The sequence below is a fragment of the Canis lupus genome, chromosome 8 (assembly GCF_048164855.1).
Source record: "Canis lupus baileyi chromosome 8, mCanLup2.hap1, whole genome shotgun sequence".
NCBI lineage: Eukaryota > Metazoa > Chordata > Mammalia > Carnivora > Canidae > Canis > Canis lupus.
The window spans coordinates 40263874-40283029 of NC_132845.1; the positions used below are offsets into that span (position 1 = coordinate 40263874).

General features: G+C 47.6%; 1 protein-coding gene across 4 annotated transcripts in view; it reads right to left on the reverse strand.

The window, feature by feature from the left end:
- The window catches only part of CREBBP (CREB binding protein), a 125076-nt gene extending 109141 nt beyond the window's left edge, over window positions 1-15935 (reverse strand). For 2 of the 4 annotated variants that reach the window (XM_072835543.1, XM_072835542.1), the window contains exon 1: window positions 15739-15925. In XM_072835543.1, the coding sequence (XP_072691644.1) occupies window positions 15739-15823 (85 nt within the window). In that variant the 5' untranslated portion in view covers window positions 15824-15925. Of the gene's footprint in view, window positions 1-15738 lie in introns of all 4 variants that reach the window. The other 2 variants (XM_072835544.1, XM_072835541.1) reach the window with 2 other exon arrangements.
- Window positions 15936-19156: the final 3221 nt, after the last annotated feature.

Genomic DNA, 19156 nt, shown 5'->3' on the forward strand with positions numbered 1-19156 from the left:
AGCACCGCCTTCAGCCCAGGGCCTGATCCTGGAGACCCAGGATCAGAGTCCCACATTGGGCTCCCTGCATGGAGCCTGCTTCTCCCTCTGCCTGTGTCTCTGCCTATCTCTCTCTGTATCTCTCACAAATAATCTTTAAAAAATAAAAATAAAAAATAAAATGAACAAAGGCCTTCTTGGGGGAATATCCATTGTTGATATCCACTTAAATAATTGCTCATCATACAGAGCAGAGCATATGACAAAACAAAACAAAACAAAACAAAACAAAGCACCCTGCATTAAAACCCAAATTCTGTTCTTTAATATAAACCCAAGTGTTTTGTTGAGAGTTATAAGGCAATTCAATTTATTAAACCCAAATTTACAGTTAATTTATGGGACAAACATTCCTGTTAGCAAAGGATCTATCCAGGGGGACTCTTTTAGATGGAAACCTGCCAAGTACCCTTAAATATTTAAACACTATGAACTATACTGTCTGAAGTGAGGGGAAGGAAAGCAGGCTGTTGTACTAGATGAAACTGAAATAAAACTATAGTACCTCAGGAACTGTGATGTAAGTCAGAAGGGAAAAATCTGGTTTATAAAAAGGCACTCTACACAATTTTTCTTTTTTTTTTCCTACACAATTTTTCAAGAGTAAGTCTACCCAAGAAGGGTAAGTCTACTTTGCATCATCATTTACTATTAAAATTTGAGCATTTTCTTTTCTCATTCACAAATGCATTTCATGGTTTACTCTACTTCAGAGATCAAGAGATCTTGTTTCCCTGAACATCAGCTATTTACCTTTCACTTAAAGAATCCAGGACTCCTGACTGAAAATCCTGTCACCCTGGACCTGAATCACCAGAGCCCTGGAATCACAGCCAGCCTCCTATCCTCACTCCACACACTTACATGTTCCAGGGAAGTGCCATTCCCAGATAGCTAGGACAATTTTAAGTTTCCTAAATGTGGTGGTCTGTGTGCTATCTTCCTCAGACCTGAAGGGTGCAGGATGTGAAGCCTCCATAAAACAAAGGTGGAACAGAAGATGCTGTCACAGCAGCAAGCCACCACCAGACCACCCATAATTCACTCAGCAGCCCTCAAAGGGTAACCAGATGGTCTGGAACAGAAAGGGGTTCACTGTTCACCACCACCATGGCCGAAGGGACCCTGAACCCCAGGTGAGGTGCTGTCATCAGCTGCCTGTCCACTCTGTAACTCAAAAGTCCTAGAAGAGGAAGAATGGTGGAGGCTGAGCTAGGAACAAACAAGGGATGCCCAGAGACTAGGTCCTCTGGCCCAAATGCTGGGGGTTGTGGCTGGTAGATAGCAACACTGTGTCAGGAAAAAAGGGGAAAGACCACTGTCTAGAATGGAGGTGTCCGTGTATGGCATAAAAAGTGGGCTTATACGTGGACCACAGGCGCACTCTTAATGGGAAGTGAATGCATTAATTCCCAAAAGTATACCAACATCCAAACAATGGAATATTATTCAGCCCTCAAAAGAAATGAGCTATCAGGCCATGAAAAGTCATGGAGGAACCTTAAATGTGTATTACTAAGTGCAAGAAGCCGAACTGCAAAGGCTACAGACTGCATGGTCCCAACTATAAGACATTCTGGAAAAGGCAAAATTATGGAGACAGTAAAAAGGTCAGCAGCTATGGGCTTGGGGGTGGGCGGACTTGGATGGGAGAGCCCAGAATTTTTTAAAGAGAGTGAACATACTCTGTATGATATAATAATGGATACACGTCATGATACATTTGTCCAAACACAAAGAATGTACAACACCATGAGTGAGTGAACCTAAAGGTAAACTGATGATGTATCCGTAGGTTCATCAACTGTAACAAACAGGCTCTAGTGGGAGTGCCCAAGGCTGTGCATGGGGGGCCAGGGGGTGTGTAGGAAATCTCTGTACCCTCCCCTCTATGTTACTGTGAACCTGAAACTGCTCTAAAAAATAATAATAATAATAAGTCTTAAAGGGAAAAAACAGCACAGAATTATATATAAGTCACAAGTGACTGAAAGGCACAAAACGATGGAGAATCACAAGCTGAACAATAACTTGAGTGACCATCGACTAGACTGTATTAATAAATAATATACACAAAATATCAGGGATGTCTATGTTGGATATAAGCGTGCTGCTTTTCAAGCTTTAAGAAGGGCTTAAACATATACCCACTTGGGAGGATTATTTGATGATATGATCAAAATTATAAATGCATGGGCAGCCCTCGTGGCCCAGTGATTTAGCGCTGCCTTCAGCCTGAGGTGTGATCCTGAAGACCCAGGATCAGGTCCCACATCGGGCTCCCTGCATGGAGCCTGCTTCTCCCTCTGCCTGTGTCTCTGCCTCTCTCTCTGTGTCTGTCATGAATAAGTAAATAAAATCTTAAAAAAAAAAAAATTTTTTAAGTGCATATTCCTTTTAACCATTAATTCCCTTTTTAGGAATCTGTTCTATAGATATATATATGTAACTGTGCAGGACTATTCATTAAGGCACTGTTTGTGACAGAACAGGATCGAAAATAACCTCAATGTCCATCAGTGGGGAGCAGATTAAACCAATTACGGCACATCTCATATAATGGATACCAGCAACTATGCAAAGAGATAATGAGGCTCTCCACATGCTGCCATGTACAGGTGTGCAACAGTGTGTACAGTATGCTACCTCCAATAAGAAAAGGCAGAAAAGAGGCAAGGGAGCCAAGAATAGCCAATGTCTGCTTGAAGAGATAAAACCTGGAGGGGCCCACATTCTACTCACAGTGGTTACCTGGGGGCACTACATGGAGGGAGGGAGAGAGGCTTTCACTCTACAGCTTTGTGTCCTCCTCTGATTTTTTAACCCTGTGAATGAATGATTCATTTAAGTAATTAAGGAAATTGATTTTTTTTTAAAGGCAGCCCCTGGGGTGTCCAGGCCCAGGTGATGAGCTTCATTCAACTCAGATGATAATACCTGGAATACTTCGAGTTGGGAGTATTTGCAGTTTGAAGATGAAATCTGAAACAGGCTCAATATTAGTTTAAAATAGTTTTAGTGTTAACATGAGTTTAAGGAAAAAAGAAAAGAAAAAGTACTTTAAAGAAGGACTTTTCAGGGATCCCTGGGTGGCGCAGCGGTTTGGCGCCTGCCTTTGGCCCAGGGCGCGATCCTGGAGACCCGGGATCGAATCCCACGTCGGGCTCCCGGTGCACGGAGGCTGCTTCTCCCTCTGCCTGTGTTGTGTCTCTGCCTCTCTCTCTCTCTCTCTCTGTGTGACTATCATAAATAAATAAAAATTTAAAAAAAAAAAAGGACTTTTCAGAAACTACCATTTTTTTACCTCTAAAAGAATGTAGCAATCTACACATAACATTTTGCGCCCAATGTAATAGGTAAATGTTGTTCACGTTGGGAAAGTGGACAGTAATTCGAAATACTCAAACATTAGGACCTGACATCCTGCGGCTTCCAGGACACCAATGGAGAAACCTCTCATTGAAAGGATTCTGTTAAAATTGGAGCTTGTAACAAAGGAAGTGATAACTGGACATCCCACTAAAACACAACCACATTGTTGTATCTTTGGACAGCACCTCTAAGTTAATTTACACTTGTTCAAATCACTCTTGCTAGAAGAAGACTCAAGATTTTGCAACAGAACTAACCAAACTCCACTTGTCACCATTTAACAGATTCTTCTAACCACATAAAGGAAGATGTTTTGCTTTAGATTTGATTTACTTTCACTAGTTTGCAATGAAAGTACGATGTTTATGGATTTTTTTTAAGCATTCAGAAGAATATAAAGTATAAGGTAAAAAAAAAAAAAAAGTATAAGGCAGAGAGTCCCTCAAACTATCTTCAGTGCCCTGCTGCCAAGAAAAACAATTTCTAGAGATTTCCTTCAGGAAATCTATGTACACAAATTTTTCACTCCTAAAAAGGATCTAATTATCATGTATGTTTTCCATCCTTTTTAAATTTAATAACCCTCAGACTTCTCTTCCTTCTGAAAGAGGCTGCTTTCCCTCCCCAAACCGGCCACAGCAGGGGACAGAGTCACTCCTCTTCGGAAGGGTCTCCCGGCCACCTTATGTGCATGGAGCACAGCAGGCTTCATGCACCGGGAGCCCGACGTGGGATTCGATCCCGGGTCTCTAGGATCACGCCCTGGGCCAAAGGCAGGCGCCAATTGTTTTTGCAATTTCTAGGTCAATTAACTACATAAAAAGGTCTGTAGTTACTGTGAACATTCTTAGAAGTCCTACCAAACAAGAGACAAGTCTTACCCAACTTACTTTATCTGCTTGGTATACAAGCAGGTTGTTAGGTTTCAGGAATCTTTTCCAGAAACTAGGAAACTATGAACAGACCTTTGGTGCAAACTGGGTGCATGATGTGCAACATGATGGTGGTAACGAAATCTCAACAGTCTTCAAGGTAACACGAATTAGTTTTTTTGAAACTTCAATTCTTCCTATTTATAGTACAGTGAAAGCACTAAAATCATTTTGTGTTAAGTACAGCACCAAAATATTCTACCATAAAAAAAAGGATTCTTAGAATGAAGCCTGCCTTTCAAATGTTAGTATTTCCAACAGCTCTGAGATAATTATCAGTCAGGAGTACACTTACAGTGGAGCAACACATATGCTGTGCCACTTCTTAAGGAAGAGCAAGAGAGCATACACTTCCACCTGCACAGCGTGCTCTAGAAAGGTGCTCAAGAAAAGCCCAGCCAGAGGGCTCTGGAGGCAGGAGATGGAGGTGCTCCCCTAAACCTTCTTTCATGCTGTTTACAAGTGTGAACACTATGAATGTTACCCATACTCTCAAAACAAATTTTTTTTGAAAGAAAATTGTTTGTACAAAAAGTTTCTAATATCTTAAATAAGTACATGAACCCTGATTCACGGGGCTTTTCCTTTCACAAGCAGGGCTTGGTGGGGAGAGAAGGCAGTTGTCAAGTCTCCCAGCACATAGGAACACGGATGGAAAAATACACCCTGGGAAAAGATGATCCAGATTTCTGGAGAACAAATCACAGCTGCTTCCTCCAATTACCCCGGATGCAAAAGCCCTTGGATGGGTTTCTAAAATTTTGTATTGTTTTTCAAACCCTAAAAAGATGATCTGGACTCCCTAGTCTAACATGGGAAGCTCTCCACAACCTCACCTTGCCTTCTGGTGCCCAGACTGACTCCCCCAGTAGTCCTTCCTCTCAAAACTTTCCCTGATCACCTGGCCCTAAAGCCTCACATCACAGCACTCATCTCAATACACATCAGACAGGTACCGGTGGGCCTGCCGACACCACAAGTCTGTCCAAGAGGACGGAAAGCAGCACTGGGGACCCCCGCAGACTAGCAGTACCCCACACATAACATGAACATATCACTGATGTAAGCATTTAAATCTTCGTTGCCTAAAAGAATGCAGTGGTACAGTTGAGACTGGCCCAAATCTGCCCAACATTCAGCAGTCTCTGCCTCTTGGAAGCAAGACCATGTGGCCCCTAAATGGTAGCCCAGTGAGTATACACCAAAAATAAAACTGGCTCCAGCAAAAACTGTTACACACTTAGGACTTTCTACTTCCAGACCTTCACCATGGCTATTCATGTTGTTCCCCACACCTGAAACAGTACGCACCACTCCCATCTCTCCTAACCATCTGCAGGTCTCCACGCAAATGTCACCTCTTCCAAAAGGCCTTGTAAGACCTTTCAGAACATACTCTATCCTGTGCCCCTACCACGCATGGGGACCATCATACCTAGGGAGCACCTCTCCAAGATACACCAGACTACAGCTGCCTCCCATGAAGGCAGATACTGGACTTGTGTCACACTAGATTTCCAGGGCTGACATCACAGTATAATAAGTACTCTCTAAATGAGTAAAAAATCCTACATCTAAAGCAACAAATATTTTTGAAAGCGTGTTTAAAAGATGGTCCCTTTGAAGGAACTTTGTCCTTTAGGTCATAAAAATCTGAAAACCACAAACAAATGACGTAAGTGGATATACTCAGAGCTGTGCTGTACATACATACAGCAGCCAGTAACTGTGGCTTTTGACATGTACATAAATTAAAATTAAATATAATTTGAAATTTAGTTCCTGAATCACATTAGTAAAAATTTACGCAATAGCCACAAGTTGCTGGTGTTTCCAGTATTGGGCGAGTGCAAACACAGAAATGGGCACCATCACAAAAGTCCTCCTGGAGAGTGCTCACTCACAGATCACCATGAGAACACTGGTATTTCAAACCAAGGAAATGTCCCAATCTACTCTCATACTGATGGGAAGAAATCAGTTTTTCCTTACACTTTCAAAGACTGAGAAAGTCACCAGTGCAAGCTAAAATAGCCAAATATCTCCCAATAATTGAATGATTCTTTCATAGATTTTTATTTATTTATTCACGAGAGACACAGAGAGAGAGAGAGAGGCAGAGACACAGGCAGAGGGAGAAGCAGGCTCCATGCAGGGAGCCCAGTGAGGGACTCGATCCTGGGACTCCAGGATCACACCCTGGGCTGAAGGCGGCTCGAAACCACTGAGCCACTCAGGCTGCCCTCTCTCACAGATTTTTATTTTTTATTTTTTTACTTAATTTTTTTTCACCAAAATGTAGCTCCTTTATTTTTTTGTATTTTTTTTATTGCAGTTTGATTTGCCAACCTACAGTATAACACCCAGTGCTCATCCCGTCAAGTGTCCCCCTCAGTGCCTGTCATCCAGTCACCCCATCCCCCCATCCACCTCCCCTTCCACTACTACCTCTTGTTCGTTATTACTCAGCCATCAGAAATGACAAATACCCACCATATGCTTCAACATGGATGGAACTGGAGTGTATTATGCTGAGTGAAGTTAAGTCAGAGAACGACAATCATATGGTTTCACTCATACGGGGAATATAAAAAATAGTGAAAGGGATTACAGGGGTAAGGAGAGAAAATGAATGGGAAATATCAGAGAGGGAGACAGAACATGAGAGACTCCTAACTCTGGGAATCTCACAGATTTTTAAAGAGAAGTTCAACCCTGGGCAGACTGTGCTCTTCAAACAAAACCCAACTCCATTATCAATAGAGGCACAACCAAAATGGCACAGAAAATCTATCAATACTTCTTGCCTTTTTGTCATTTTCAGTGAAAGTTGTTTCACCAAGTATTTAGTTGTTAATTAAATAAAATATAAGACTTAATGTAAAGACACCAACAAATTAGGAAAAGTTCTCTGTCCACCACGCGAGTTTTTACTAGCAAAAACCACAGATCACCATACCCAAAATATCTAGGAGAACAGAAAACAGTAAACTCCATCAAAACAACTTCCTGGGATAGAATCTGTAGGAGAGAAAATCCTCCACAATAAGGTAAAAAACTCACTGTGCTCCTTTCCAGAGCAGCGACAGCTGAACCAAGGGAGAAATTAAACTTTACCGACACTTCTTTCAACCAATCAACTTGACCAAACTGGACAATGATCCCAAGGCCATTTTCTCCCCTAACTCTGTTTTTGAAAAAAGAAATACTGTTTTTATGTTTTCTCCATATTTGCTTTTCCTTTTTCACTAAGTCCTAAACTAAACCAAGTCCTTGCTGAAAAAGTTCCATTTAGACTTCCATTTTCCAATAAAGAATAGTTTTTAACTTCAAACACAGACTGAGTAAAGTGTGTCAAACTATCACCCAATTTGTACGATTCCTGAATCACAGATTCTAAGTCATTCTTTTGCAAACGGGTAGATACTACATGCACACTGGCCCTGGGCAGGGGTGGCATCTTTCTATTTATTCAGTGAGAAAGTTCCATGGATCTGGTTCTGGGTCAGACTCCTCACCTACATCATCCCAATCCCCACTAGCCCAAGAGGAAGAGCACAACACGATTCATGTTTTCCCACACAATTAAACACCAGTAACAGCTGCTACAACCTGCTACATACCCGGAACCAAAGTACCCTGATATACAAAACGAATCAAAGTAATAACAGAAGGGCAGCCTGGATGGCTCAGCGGTTTAGCGCTGCCTTTGGCCCAGGGTGTGATCCTGGAGACCTAGGGATCGAGTCCCACATCGGGGTCCCTGCATGGAGCCTGCTTCTCCCTCTGCCTGTGTCTGTGCCTCTCTCTCTCTCTCTCTGTCTCTCTCTCTCTCTCTCTCTGTCTCTCTCATGAATGAATAAATAAACTCTTAAAAAAAAAAAAAAGTAGTAACAGAAAAAGGGATACCCCCGTACCCCCCGCCCAGAAAAAGATCCCCACCCTTACCCACTCAAGCTCAAATGTAGAGTCACTGAACCAAGTCACAGAACTGACAAGCTGGGCGCCAAGATTCAGCGTCCACTCCAAGTGGAGGCCAGAGCTCTTTCCTTACTACCATGCTGCCTGCCTCCCAGTATAAAAAGCTCTGACATTTCCTTCAACTCTGAGTCATGGTTAGAAGGTTCTACTTTTAATCAGGTGACAAATACTCAAAATATTTTAATCCAAAGGAATTGGGTCAAGCTTTTATAGCCCGTAATTGTCAAAGCAAGCCCTAATTATTTGATAGATTTCTATAGTTCCCAGTGTCATCATTTGGTTTGTAATCAACTACCAAAATCTCCTTTATTTAAATATTGCACAAGCCTCTCATAACAGAGGTGTTTTGTTTTGCTATTTCACTGGTTATCCTAACTACAAAGTTAAAACATGTATAAATGGTACAGTTTTGATTTCAAAAATCCAAAATATTTGGGGGGTAGGGCAAGGGGAAGCTTTAGAAGTAATAAAAAGAATCTGCTTCACAACAGAACTGTACAACCCCATTAAACAGCTTACCACTGTTAAACTCTTACTGCCTATGCTGTGGTACAGGTGCATTAGAAAGACGGGCAAGTTAAAGACATTCTCAAACAGTAGCAGATGGGGCATCTAGAAATAGGAAAGTCAGATTTAACCAGGTGAAATTTTTTTTCACCCTTAGATTTTACTAGTCTCAGTGATGGTTCCATTAAATATTCCTTTGATTAATGGAAATGAAAACATGGGGGGAAATGTTACATGGGATGATGTCTAAGGGGAAGGTTTAAAAAGAAAGGAATTCAACTTTTATATACAGAGCTCAGAGATAGCATTGCTTCCCAAATTTAGAACCACAAACACCCTGCAGGTAGTTTTCAAAGTCAGCAAGTCATTTCCCATATTGTTTAAAATCCTGGGGGGTGGGGGGGGGAGGTTAGGATTTTGCTTATTTACAGGTGTCTCCCTGCACTCGCTCCCTGGGTCTAAAGAGCTCTCCCACAGATCCAAGTACAGGCTCCAGCTGGGCCAACTATGCCCATGGGACCCCGCGTGTGGCTCCACCTCAGCACCCCTGACAGCAGAGTACAGCCTCCATGCAAAGCCCAGTGTGCAAAAGCCCCCCAACAGGCCCTGCCACGAGGGCTTAGGTTTCTTTGTCAGTGATGTGCTGCAAGGTGAGGATTTTCCTGAAAGCTAAGTTTCAGACTGAGCTGGCCAAGTATGGCATCCCTTCCCATTAATGCAGGAGCCATGGACAACCACTCCAGCCCTGAAGAGTAGATCAAGCGTCAGACGACATTTCTAAGGAGGGATGTACCACTAGGCAAAACCTCAAGAGTGGGCGAGGAATAGCAGGCACATGTGCTGAAAACCTGAAGGGATGGCCAGGGTTTGAGAGCTTACGAGAGACCGTCTGGGACAACCAGAGGACTTCAATGTGAGCCATGGGCCACAGATCATACCCACAGGCCGTGCACGATGATACTCACAGAGACAAAAGTGCTGTGAGTGGCCAGAGCGCTTTTCCCAACAGTACAGAAGGCAGGGACAACAGCAGGCTTCCCCAGCTGCCTGGCTCCTTGTTCTCGCTTCATGGGAGAGGCCCGGGAGGCCCACCAGGCTACTTCTGGGGCTTCCCTCAGCCAGGGCTCCCTCGTCTGTCCCCAGGATCCGTTTCAGGTGCTAACTCTCACCTGGACATCCAGCCCAGGGCTTCCGCATGCAGGGCCATTCAGTGAACAGCATGTGAATAAATGAAGCCCTCTTCGGGTTCCCCTTTCTGACTCAAGCTTCTGGTACTTGACAGCATTTGATAGTCTTGAATTTTACCTCTAAGTCTTATTTTGTCAACACTGTTCTAAGCTACTTGGAGCCATCAATTAGAATCCTCTGTATACCGCTACTACCCCAGACAGAACTGCTACATATAAAGAACCAGAATCCAAAATAAATAAATTAAAAAAAAAACAGAATCATATATTCATTTGCTGTTGAGACAGTCCATGAAATATGCTTTTAGTTAAGAATCTTCAGAACATACCACACCACCTAGGTTTCTGCAACTTTAGAATTTCATAGTCTTCCTGTTCCTATTACAAAGACATATAATTGAAAATGGAAGGATCCCTGGGTGGTGCAGTGGTTTGGCGCCTGCCTTTGGCCCAGGGCGCGATCCTGGAGACCCGGGATGGAATCCCACATCGGGCTCCCGGTGCATGGAGCCTGCTTCTCCCTCTGCCTATGTCTCTGCCTCTCTCTCTCTCTCTGTGACTATCATAAATAAATAAAAATTAAAAAAAAAAGATATTTAGAAAATGGAGACAAAAATCAATAGTCTTGACTATACAAGTTTTTGCTAATATCCCCACTGAGTGTTATACCGCAACAGATCTGCCTGCTTGTGGGCCTGCATAGATGCATGCACATGGCTACTGTCACTTACAGATCAGATCCATCGACAAACAGGTCTCTGGTCCAACAAGAGAAATACTTTCAATAAAGTGGGGCTACAGGGAACATCCACTTTTCAGAAGAGAAAACTGAGGATCCTCAGAGCATTAATTCCACATTACATCTGGGTCCCACACTGTGGCCCAAGGGCTGACTTCTGGCTCTCACAAAAGTTACTAGCTTTACTGGTACACGGCTGTGCCCATTTGTGTACGTACTGTCCAGGGCTGTTTCCGTGCTGAAATGGCAGGGTTCAGTAGTTATGACAGAGACCGTATGGCCTGCAAAGCCAAAAATGACCTCTGGCCCTTTACAAAAAAGTCAGCGGACCCTCGACCCTCACATTACACACAAAAAATTTGAGGATGGTGCTAACAACAGTCCAGCTCCCCCAGGCTCAGAGCCCCACAGCATGCTAGGGCCCTGGAAGGCCTGCAGTAAAGCTCCTCAGCTACTCCCAACCTCCTCTGAGCACAAAACCTTTTGAGAAATGCTTCTTTGCATACCGTCTAGTTTCTTGGAATATATTTGAAATGCTGGCCTGAATTAAGATAGAAAAAGTGTCCTGACCAATGGCACCCAAGAACTAAACTGGCTTAATGCAACCTTTGCTGATCCTCAACAACTCACAATGAGGTACATTTCATCCTGACTAGGGAAGGCACACTTTGGCAAAATCATTTTTAACTCTTTTGTTTTCAAACGCACTGAGTAAAATTATAAAGTTAGCATTTAGGTGGCCCCAACTAATCACATACTTTGTCACACAGCCGCAGTGGCACTAGTTAGAAGTTGTAAAAACACAGTCATTGCTCTAAGCACAACTTCCAATGAGCCTCATCCCTTTACAAGTTGTTTCCATAACGTTTAAGAGTTATAGGATCACACTCAAATGGCCAACAGGAGTGATTCTCAGTGGTCTGCTGTACTGCCAGGCATCCCTGGGGGCTTCATACTTACCCAGCATCCTCCCTGAGCAACTTCAACAGAGATGTTCTGGCCCCTCGGTTATCCAAAAGTTCCTACTCTTCTAACGTGTAAAAGGAAAGCAGTGTCATGAAAAGCCCTGCCCCTAGAAGTCTCCACAAAAGCTTACGTTTCTGATGTAGCCAGAACTCAATGAAGAGATGAGAAAACTTGACCGGTACTCAACTTTCCACTGCCATACGCAGGAAGGTGAGACCAAACTGCTGCACCAGAACCAGCTGGAAGAGGGGGGACACCCCCCCCCAGTAGAAAGAACACCCCAGCTTCCCCCCAGACCCGGTGACAGATGCCCCCCCACAGAGATTTACTTCATTTGCTGGAGTTACACGACTGAAACTTGTCAAGAACTACAAGCTCCTAAATCCACGATTCAATCAAATTTCACATTTATGGATGGAGGCTTATAAAATGAATATACACAATTATTTACTTTAATCATCTAGGTTTGGTTCTGGTTTGGCCCTTTATGTTACTCTGGGCAGATCACCTCCTTCAAGTCTGGTTCCTTACCCAGAATCGGCAGGAAGAGTGTCTTCCTGTCCCACCTCACAGGATGCTCTGAGGACCAAGCTGAGGTGATGGGGAGAAAAGCACTCTGACACAGAAAGCACTACACATACATAACAGATCATCATTTTGTTGTGAAAGGCATTTTGGTTGGTAACTATATTTACCCCATACTTTCTTTAAATATGGTTTCCTATAGCATTTAAAGGGATCCATGTTATGAAGTATAATCACAACTGCTAGGGACACAAACAGGATAGGATGAAGTAGGTTCCAATTTTCAGAAGACAGTCTTAAAAAACTTAACAGTCTATTTGTTGTATGTAAATCTGGCTTCAATAAAGCTGACAAAAAAAAAAGTCTGCTTGCTTGGATATTTACTTCTCCTTCACTGTTAAGTCATGAATCCCTGCTTTTGAAAAACACTAATATGCTGTTTTAATCGGGACATATTAAATAAAGAAGTTTCCAAAACACACAACTAACTATATATTGGAAACACACAGTCCTACCTTTTATAATGGGTGCCAAGTGAAGGAAGACTGCATTTACAGGAAAGCATTTAAGCCCTCAAGGTAAAACAATACCTCACAACGTTGAAATCCAGTGCCACTCCAGAGCTGAGGTGTGGGTGAGGTCAAAAGTACTATTTCTCCTTCTTCCTCTTGCTACCTTCCTTTGGGGCACATTTTCTAGTGCCGCATCCCCTCTGCATACTCTGTTCAGAAGACTTCCCTGACCTCCCCAGCCTTCAGAGCCTCTCCCGTCTGACAATCTGATACCGGTGGCAATGACATTCATCACTCAGAGATGCCACCTAATCTCACTGGCATGCTATATACACGCTCCCCTTACTAGACTGCAAGTGCCCTGCGGGGAGCACCCTGGCTTGTGAGCTAGCTACCCAATGTCAGGAGTACTATTCTCTCCACCCAATGTCAGTCCCTTAGACTCACGCAACGGACACGATGGCTCCCCAGGCCAGTCCCTACAGACATGTGCTGCATGGTAGCAGTCCAAATCCCTCGTTTCTCAGGCCACCAGGCTGCCTCCTGCTCCTCCTAACCTCTCAGCTCTTCCCATGTACAGAACTCCCTTCAAATTCTATTATCACGGAAAAAGAAAACGCGCTTTGCTCCACCTGGCTCCATTTTTCTTCCAGGAGCCTCAAAAACACATCCCCTCACTTAAACGAGGTTGAGTCTCTCCCTACTTTCCCACCTACCCCAATGCCTTCACTCCTTTGATTGGACGTAATGTGATTCCTAGAGTCCTTTATTTGTTCAATATATATCCTTAGGATCTCTGTCTCAGACTACTGGTTACAGAAGACAAGGTTGTACCTCCTTTAATTTGCTCGATGACGATCCTTCCTTGGCCCCCGCACTGATAGACTCTGGCCAATAATGTGACGTGATGAAAACGTAACCAAGGTGACTTGACATAAGTATAATCATGAATTTTATTATTTAAATCAGAGCTATTAAAAATTTGTGTTCCCCATTTGGAAAAGAGTGAGCCCTCATGCTTTAGGAGGATCAACGTTGGAAAAGAAAGGGGAGAAAAAGTAGCCAAGAGGGAAAAATCCTTTCCGAAAAAATTTGTTGTGATTTAGCAGCGCATCAAGTAAATATCTGACCATCCATTAACAGAACTACCCAAAAAGGCCATTCTCTAGGCTCCACCTTGTTAACAGCTGAATGTATATATTCGGAAAACCCTTTCTGTTAAGTCTTGTGTTAGTAATTTATCCCTCTATAGAAAACACAATCTGCAATAGCCTCATTTGACAAGAGCAAAGCTGCAAAGCCATTCAAAAAGTTACCAGTTTCAGAAGACAAACTTCAAAGCTGAACTTGCCTGGTATGATCTATGTTTCATATGATTAAAGACTTTTCACTCAAACATAGCAAGATTAATGAAGCAAAAGAGATCTGTTCTATAGTAAAAGGGCATCTAAGTCATGGCTGTTTCCACATTTCTTACTTCAGACAAGCTGATTTGACAAAATAAACATCACACTCCACTCTATCAATTACAAAAAAGTATTAGTGACTTTTTGCCCCATGAGACTTATTTACTCCCCCCCCACCGTTTAACAAATTGTATTTAAACTAGATAAGAATCTCATGATATTTTAAAATATCCTTTCTCTCACACCTACATTACTATCCTTGAAATTGTATTAAAACCGAAGCCACAAAACCCAAGTAGTTTTGTTTCAACAGGAGAAACAGATTTTTTTAGACCATTAGTAGAAATATGCCAGTGGCCACAGAAATATTTGCACAAGCTGAACAGCTGTGTCTACTGCAAATCTGAAGGCATCGCTGCAGCAATATAATTCAATTTGGACCCATTCATTATAAACTGATTTTCAGATGCTGCTACTACCAAGACCGTACTGGAGAAATGCAGGCTGCGCTGGAGACAGAACTGTTCGCAGCGGTGCACAAGTTTTTACTGCAAAGGAGAGGTCTGAAAGAGGAAATACAACTCGATCATAATGCTACCGTGAACCAGCTCAGAAGAGCCCAGAGTTATTAAACGAATAGAAACTAAAATACTTAGGCAACTGATGGGATTACTTCACAAAGTTTTCATGGATGCTGTTTGAAAGAACGCTTCATTTAATACCTGGCTAAAAAAAAAAAAAAATTTTTTTTTGGAGGGGGTGGTGGTGGTGGGTGGGACCTGCGATTCCTACATTCCTTAACATAATTTTCTTTAATACACCCACAGTGTAAAAGCCCCACCAACTCAAGCCGGAGGATGTAGCCCGAAAGGATCTGCTGTACCTAAACTTTCTTTTAAGGTCATGCCTCTGAAGTTAAACACAGCACAGCAACTTGGATGACATCTTGCTAACCGAGTTGGGGCTGGTGCAAACGGAACGGCCTTGGGTAGACCCAACAACCAGAGTTTTTTCAAGACAAACTGCGAAAAGCATCTTCCCAAGGACCGCATCCCAAGAAACTTCCAAAGTCCCAACTCCCAGGTCGGCTGCTGCTACGAGCGAGCTGTGTGTGTGGAGCGTGTGTCCTGATCCGGATCGCAGCGCTGCGAATCGTGCTACCAGCTCAGAAAAGACTTTGGGTCGTCCCCCCACCCCCACCCCCGCTTCGCTGCACTTTTCCCCTCCGTCACCGGGAAGCCCACCCTCCGCTGTCAGCCCTCCAGGCAGCCCCGCGTGAGCCGACGCACGGCCGCACAGGGAGGCGCGCGGAACCGCCACGAAGCCCGGCGCGCTCCGCTCCCCTTGTGCTCCCCGCAGGTACCGCTCGCCTTCCGCGCGCGGAGGGCTCCCCAACTCCGGGGCTGGCCCCCCGCTCGGGGCCCCGGCGCCGTCCGGCCACAAACTTCCCCCTCGGCCCGGGCCGGCGGGGCCCCGGGCAGCGGCCGCGCGGGCTGGCGCCTCGGGGCGGGTCCCCCCGGCGCTAACCTGCGGGCTGGGCCCCCGCCCCCCGCCCGGGCCCCCCCTCCTCACCTGTGCTGTCATTCGCCGAGAAGCCGGGCGAGCTGAGTTTGGCTCGTTTGGGGTTGGGCGGTCCGTCCAGCAAGTTCTCGGCCATTTTCACCTGCTCGCGGAAACAGCCCCGAGCGCGGGCGGCCGGGCCGGCAAGAGCTCCGGGGCGGGGGTCGGCGCCGGCCCCGGCCGGCTGCGAGGGGAGAGCAGCGAGCGCGAGCCGCGAGCGAGCGCCGAGGGAGAGGGAGGGCGCAGGCCGGGTGGGGGAGGCGGCGGCCAAATCTCAGCCACAGCAACAGCGCCCCGCAGCGCTCACCGCCCGCCCCCGGCCGCCGCCGCCGCCGCCGCCGGCCGCGGCCCCCTCATCCCCTGCCCGCCTCCCGAGCGCGACACTCCGCGGCGGGGGCGCCCCGGCGGCCCGGCCGCCCCCCCGGGCCCGGCTGGCAGCGACGGCGCCCGGCCGGGCGGCTCAGGCAGTCCCCGGGAACATGGTGCCGCCGCCGCCGCCGCGCCGCCGCCTCGCTCCCCCCCCCCCGCGCCCCACTTAATTAATTCGCTCGCGGCCCGACGACCGGGGGGCTCCGGGCTCCGCTCCCCGCCCGCGGCCCGCCGCCGCCGCCGCCGCCGTGAGGAAAAACAATGCGCGAAGCGGGGCCGCCGCCGCCGCCGCCGCGGCCCCCCCACCCCCCGTTCCGCCGCCGCCGCCGCCGCCGCCGCCGCTGCCGCCGCCGCCGCCGCCGCCGCGGCTCCGGGAGGCCGAGCCGAGAGGCGAGCGGGGCCGCCGGAGCGGGCACCGAGGGCCGGGCGGAGCGGGCCGGCCGGGCGGAGCGGGGTGCGCGGGCGGTTGTGGGGCCCGGGACCGGCGGGGCCGAGTAGATCGCGCTCGAAGCCCCGGTCGGGTCCGCGACAAGATGGCGGCTGTTGATTCCTCAATTAAAAAAAAAAGAAAGTTTTTTTTCTTCTCTTTCCAGAGCCTGAACGGGGAGGGGGAGGGGGCGGGGCACGCCGGTGCGTCACCCCCCCGCGGCGTCACCACGCACGGCCCCCGCCCCGCCCCCTCCACCTGCGCCGTTCGCGGCGGAAAGAGCCGAGCGCGCTCGGGCGGAAGGGGCCGAAGGCGCGGCCGGCGTGCGTGGGGCGGCGGGGCTGCCCCGGCGGCGCAGCGGCCGCGCCTGTGGGACGCCCCGCGCCCCGCGCGGCAGCCACTTTTGTTCTGCTGGCCGCTGGGCGGCTAGGGCCAGGGCTGCGGCCTGGCGGCGAGCGGGGCCCCCGGGCGTGGAGTCGGCGCCGGCCGGGCCCGCCCGTCCCGCTGGGCGACTCTGCCCGGTCCCCGGTTCCTCGCGTCCCTGCCCGCGACCGTCTCCCGGTTGACCGGGCCTGGCCGCCTCCCCTCACCGGTTGCCAGCGACGCATCGGGGCTCCCGCAGGTTGCAGACCGTCCGCGAGTGTGTGCAGAGGGGGAAACTGAGGCAGGAGGGGGCAGGATCGGGACTCGAGCCCCCCCCCCCAACTGGAGTGCGGGGGACGCAAGATGCCCTGTTCCCCCAGCCCGATGCGTCGGGGCTGCCTGCGCGACGGCCTCACCTGCACGGGAGGTGGTGGGTGCGACCTCCCCGGGCTGGGACCTCCCCTGCACCGCGGCCTGGAAGACCCCTTCCATCAGTGCGCCTCGGGAGCGCTCCCCCCGCCCCCGACAGCCACCTGGCACCCTGCGGGGGCTCCGCAGGTGTGGGGCCACCTCCCCGTGGGACAGACGGAATGCCGAGGTGTCCACGTCTCCGTGCCTGGGCTGCTTCCCCAGACCTGCCAGCACTTCACCTCCGAGTCTCCAGGGTCCTAAGGCAGAAACCAGCGAGTCCGCGCTGCCCACACAGCAGTCTCCCCACGTCCCTTACCTGTTCCTCGCGGTCCCTCTGCCCCAGGGTTGCCGCGCATCGCGCCAGTGGCTCCCGTGGCAGCTTCCCACCTGTGTCTCTTGCGCTCCACGTTTCAACCCACGCAGCACCAAGCGATAACTTCCTGAAAAAAGGAGAGAGAACTCTGTCTAAAGCAAATAGCTGCCTCCCAGAGGAGTGGGGAAAGACTGTGTGTATGTAGTCTGTAAAACAGAACAAAGCCGGTATAGCTATTTAAAATACAGACATAGGTATGGGTATATAGTGTATAAACCAAAAGAATGACTGTCTTCAAGTGTCAAGACGGAGGGATCCTTCTACTTTTTTTTCTGTTTGTATTGTTTGAAATCTTGAGCTGCCCCACCTTGCCCCATACCTGTCTCTTCCACTTCCCATCCCAGTCTCCACCATCACTCTCTCAAACCCACTTGGCCCCTAGGAAGTTCTCGTCATTCTCAGGCCTTTTTAAACTTTTGCAAATGCTATTCCTGGTGCTGAGATTCTCCAAAACCCTCCTCAAATGTCACCTCCCTTAGGAAGCCCTTCTAGCCCACTTTAGGCCTCCCGCAGCATTTCTGGACACTCTGTCACTTTTTTTTTTTTTTTCATCCATTCATCAGACATCCCTTGAGACTCTCCTGAGGGCATTGCCACTGTGCTAATCTCTTGGGCAAAGAACAAAGAAGTCCTTATATATTCAAGGAGGCCAAATAGCAAGCCCTGGAAATCATAAACAGGTATTCAAGAGGTCAATTTGCACATTAAGGCAGGAAGTGTACCAAGTCATAAGGTGACACAGGCCTGGCAGTTCCCTGTATCTGAATGTGCCACAATGTCCCTCTTACCACAAGTCTATGGGCCCCGTGGGGGCAAGGGCAAAGTCTTAGTCGTAGTCAGTGTCCCACAAGAAGTAGGTTTGTAAAATGTGACGATGAATGAATGGGCAAATGAATGAAAGAATACTGTCAGATTCCTCCGAGTCCTACAGGTCTCTAGGACACCAAAAAGAATGGCTCAACCTGAAGCAGTCCAGCACACGTCTCCACAGATGGCCCAGTGTGTCAGGTCCCCAGGAGGCCTCAGCCAGGGCCTGCCTTGGGTCAGTAAGGATACCACCCAGCCCTCTGGGTCCCTCAGTAAGTGGTTTATGCAGCAGTGGGCACGTGAGCTTGCGCCATCCCCCTACCAGTGGGCAGTGATGGCATGGGTCGTGCCCTACTTTACAGAGAGGGAGGTTGAGGGAACCCAATCCAGATGACCCAGACATGTCAGGGCCAGGCCTGAAGCACAAGTGTCCAAACTGCACACCCCAGGCTCTTCCTTTTCCCTCACATGTATCATTTGATCAGTTCCTCTGGTATTTCCTGATAGCTGCTTTTTCTTTCTTTTCTATTTCTTCTCCCCTTGGTCTGACTCTTGGCTAAGAACACCATGCTCAGACATTGATGGGGGAATAGCAAGGAAGGAAGTAGGTTCCTCCACGCACACACTTAGCTGAGATCAAGGTCAACACAGACGAAAGGGACACAACACTTTTAAGTGCC